This window comes from Phaseolus vulgaris, chromosome 9, assembly GCF_000499845.2.
Source record: "Phaseolus vulgaris cultivar G19833 chromosome 9, P. vulgaris v2.0, whole genome shotgun sequence".
Taxonomy (NCBI): domain Eukaryota; kingdom Viridiplantae; phylum Streptophyta; class Magnoliopsida; order Fabales; family Fabaceae; genus Phaseolus; species Phaseolus vulgaris.
Window position 1 is genome coordinate 26,406,810 of NC_023751.2, and position 4,149 is coordinate 26,410,958.

Sequence of the window (4,149 nt, forward strand, 5' to 3'; positions counted from 1 at the left end):
CGCTAACTAAAAGTAAATTTAGTAAAATCTCAAAGGACTAAAAACAAAATCTACCAAAAAAATTATATATAATTGTCACATCAAAATAGTCATCAAATCACCGTCTAATGGTAATACCAACTAGAAGAATAAACCATTAACTAATAAAAATTTAGAGATTAATAGTCCAACATTTATTCGAGGACAAATAAAAAACTTTAAAACTAAAGGAAATAAAACATTTTACCCAAAAATTTAGTTAAGGAGTTAACATCCTTCAACAATTTTTTTTCATAGGTTCCATTTAAAAACCGAACCCCTTTCTGAAGAGTTTGCATTGGACATTGATTACGACATTAGTAAGAAAATAATGACTGGTTGCACGTAATTAACACTGATAAATAATCTTGGTTTAGTGCTTATAAATTCATAATTAGTTACACAGTTCTTTTTCTAATTGAGTGTTGAGAGTAAGAACAAAATTCTAATGACTGTTCTGATAGAAGAAAGTATATTTTGTTTTTATTTGTGAAAATCCTATTGCTACAGAATAATAGTTTTATCTCTCTTCTTCTTTATATTTTCTTGAACATAAATAATAAGAAGATTGAAGGTGGTGTGTTCCAGTGTTGGGTTGAATTCATTTGGCACATTGATAAGAGTCTGGGAAACGAGTTGACAAAATATGGTGTTTCAGCTTCATTAACAAAGCGAAAATTCCATAGCATGGAATGTGAAATAATGCCCCTGCAAAGTACCTACAAAGCAATTACAAGTTATTAATAAGTATGAGATATCTTAAACTTGCTAGAACAAGGATTAGAGTAACAACATAATATACTATTCTTTAACTCTTTTTATTATTGTTTCCTGGTTAACATTAAAGTTTTTTACCCCTTTGTATTAAAAGTCAGCACAAGTTCTGAAGTTCTTATTTTGATTAGTAAACAAGACAAAAGAAACTTCAAAAGCTGGCCTTTAGTTTTCTGCTTTGGTATACCAATTTCAAATAATATATAATTAGGAAGAAATAAAATTGGTACCAGAGTGGAGCATAAGAGGATGATAAATCAAGAAATGGATAAGGCCACCTGTTTTGTCCAGAGAAGAAATTATATTAGAAAATTATTTATAAGATGTCTTGTAGTAGAATGAATTATGTATAACAACATAGTTGAAGACTTTATACCAGAGGTTAATGCAAGCATGAACCATCCACAGGAAAATCACATATATGATTGCCCACAGCCAAAAGTATCCAATTCGAAACCAAGGGAACCGCTGAAGAGGAAAAAAAAAAAGTAAAGGGCGAGAATTTTCTGATGCATAAGCATTGGAAGTGGAGTAATAAATGGAATCAAATGCAGAAACTCACCAGACAATTTAAAGCTGTGTCACCTATGAGGAAAACTGCATTGATTGAGTGCATAATGACTATCAACTACCACAGAACAATAGAACACATGGTCAAGAAATATCCAGCTTAATTATGTGATAGAAATTATAAGAGAAAAAATGTTAGTCAATGGGGCCATAAATGATACTTACAAAATTTAGGTTGTAATCTTTGATAGTTAGAAATGGAACTATTATAAACCAAAATACACAATCTGTGAGCATGACAGCACCAGCATTGATCTGTTCACAAGTGAAGAGAAAAAAATCAATTATGTGGTAAATGGAACAGCTATGTTCTTTCCCTTCCACTTTTGTAAGCAAAGGCTGAAAGAATAAACTTGCTACAAAGTGTAACTCTGTGCAGGAAAAGCAGAATGTTGATCTCCTTACTCAATTTTTGAGTATAATCAGAGTGCAATGTTATACTATGAACTAAATTCATCATAATAATAACTCTTATGGCTTGCACTTCAATCAGTGATACATGAAAAATGGGAAGTATACCTGGAATATTATTTGAAAAATATAACCCAAAATCCCTGCATGTTGGCGAACAATAACTTCTGAGGCTCCCAAGCTCTTCTCTTGGTCAGATGGATTATTAGAGCTTTGTGGTAATGCAGAAGAATCATATATTCCTTTCTCTGCATCTCCATCAACATGGTCAACCTTATACCCAGTTGCTTTCTTATGATGTTTGTAGCATCCATGTATGGAGAGCAATGATCCAAGCTGCAGCATCAAGCACACAAGGACAAGTTTATGTAAGGTATTGCATTCTAAATTATGAAAGAGTAACATCACTACAGAAAAATAAGATATTGGCCACTTATACTTACCCCAAAATATATGGTGATTAAAGTGAAAGTCCACCTGTTCACAAACCATTAACAAATTAACTCAAATAAAACGTCAAAAATGCCTTATCAATACAGTTATAGTGGTTTCCATCTATTTTCTTACATCGGCATCTTAAATCAGGTAAGCACTTACTTTCTTACAAGGATTCTTTATTCAGACTCCTAACTAACAAATTTCATAAGTGATTGGTCACAGATTATAGAAGCCTAATTCCAAGAGCAGACAAAGAATAATAACAATTATACGCACAACCCCTTTGGCAAAATTACAGCATGATTATAGTTTGAGATTAATCTTGTTTAAAACACAGTACACTTCACAATGCTCCTATTCATAGTGTCCCTTCCAATAGCAATCAAATTTTAATGGAGATAAATTCAACTAGGAAAAAGAACTTACTGAGTGTAATAGTAAAAAATGTTTCCTCCATCAACAATCGAACTGAATATGAGAAGCACCAAAAGAGCAATAAAGGCCACAACTCTGAAAGACATGAGCCATGCAGGGTGAATTCCTTTTAGACAAGGCCTCCAAGTTTCATCCTCATACAAAGTTGCTGATGTTTCTTTTTGTGTTTCCCCGCTTTCATTGGTTGCTGGTTTTCTCAAACGCTCATACTTCCATACAAGCAACGCTGACAACATTACTGAAACCAGAATCCATATGGAACAAAGAAAAGCTCTCCAATTAAGCCAGTAACTGTGTGTATTTGTCTTTGCAGTCATAATGGGCTGCCATGAGTCCTTGTGAGAGCCTATTAGAAAGACCATGATGGACTTACTTTACCTTCTTCTGAGGTTTCTCACACTAGCAATCTTAAGCTGGACTGGTCTTGTTTCCACTACCTAGATTATTACAAGATGTAAAAGAGAATGAAAAGAGAAATGTTGGAAATTAAAAACAACCACTGTTGAAGAATGAATGAACAAATTCAAGTAGGAAAACTTAAGTGCTTCCTGTTATTGATATCTCAGAAACAAAAACACCCAGAAAGGAAATATAGAAACTTTGAAAAGGGTGAAATAAAATCAGAGCCCACATAGGGCTCTGAACTACAACTCATGAGCAAATGAACCACTACAGAGAACCATTTCATGCTACCAAAACAAACACAAGAGAACCTCAATGGGAAAGTACTCATGCGTTTGGCATGCTTATCAAAATATGGACAGGTGCAGAAATTTTGGGCCATTAAGAACCAAAAAGTTGAAATTCTTGACCCATTTTGACCACATTAATCGCTTGGATTATGTAGAGATTCCAAACTTAAATGATTTTTTTGCAAAAGAAGATACGCGACAGTTTTAACAGTGCATCAATGGACTTATAAAGCGGGTAAAAAGGTGGGAGCTAAACTCTTAAGCAAGGAAAAGGTTGAAACTTGCAAGGGAAAACAAGACAATGTGGATATGTACGAGAAGCGAAGATGCTTTGCTTCTTTGCTTTTGTATATAGAAAAACAAAAAAACAAAAATATGGAAGGTTACATACAGGAAAAGAAAAGAATTGGAGCTTTTTGCACAAGCTTCTTCACTTAGATTTTTTTTGAAGTTACTAACTTTAACTTCATATTATCTCTTTTTTAAACTTGCTGAAGTTTTGATGTACACATATCCATGCAAATTTTTAATTAACCAATGAAAGACATGCATGTTGCTTGTGGGGTTTTTCTAGAATTACCAATCTTATTTTTTACTTTTTATAAAAAAAAAACTATGGCAGACACAGAGGAAAGCGACAGGGGTCATTTTCAATTTTGGATTTTGTGTTGGGAATTTGGGATGCGCATTGTGCTATGGTGGGGTTGCTTCGTCTATATAATAATCCAAGAACAGGTCTCTTGTGAGAGCCCTTGGTTGTTCTTAAAGGAGGAAAGTGCTTAACTTACTCAGAAGGAGATCAGAGAGACAC

The 4,149-nt window shown here is 33.6% G+C and overlaps 1 protein-coding gene across 2 annotated transcripts; it reads right to left on the reverse strand.

Annotated features, from left to right (window-relative positions):
• Nucleotides 1–367: 367 nt before the first annotated feature.
• On the reverse strand, nt 368–3,859 carry LOC137822518 (uncharacterized). 2 transcript variants are annotated; one of them, XM_068627413.1, is made up of 9 exons: nt 3,730–3,859; nt 2,638–3,083; nt 2,217–2,250; nt 1,882–2,109; nt 1,528–1,617; nt 1,355–1,420; nt 1,169–1,260; nt 1,023–1,070; nt 368–737 (listed from the first exon to the last, which is right to left on the reverse strand). In XM_068627413.1, exons 2-9 carry the CDS (start codon nt 3,006–3,008, stop codon nt 620–622), a joined length of 1,047 nt encoding a protein of 348 aa, XP_068483514.1. In that variant the 5' UTR covers nt 3,009–3,083; nt 3,730–3,859; the 3' UTR covers nt 368–619. The 2 variants fall into 2 exon arrangements, with proteins under 2 accessions (XP_068483514.1, XP_068483513.1); XM_068627412.1 differs by lacking the exon at nt 3,730–3,859 and having other exon boundaries at nt 2,638–3,550.
• Between the last annotated feature and the right edge of the window lie 290 nt (nt 3,860–4,149).

Excerpts from the sequence above, each read along its gene's own strand:
- LOC137822518 (XM_068627413.1), bottom strand. The coding sequence starts at position 3,008 with ATGGTCTTTCTAATAGGCTCTCACAAGGACTCATGGCAGCCCATTATG. Across the intron at positions 2,110-2,216 it reads TAATCACCATATATTTTGGG|CTTGGATCATTGCTCTCCAT; the intron begins GTAAGTATAAGT and ends TTGATGCTGCAG. Across the intron at positions 1,421-1,527 it reads AAGATTACAACCTAAATTTT|TTGATAGTCATTATGCACTC; the intron begins GTAAGTATCATT and ends GTTCTGTGGTAG.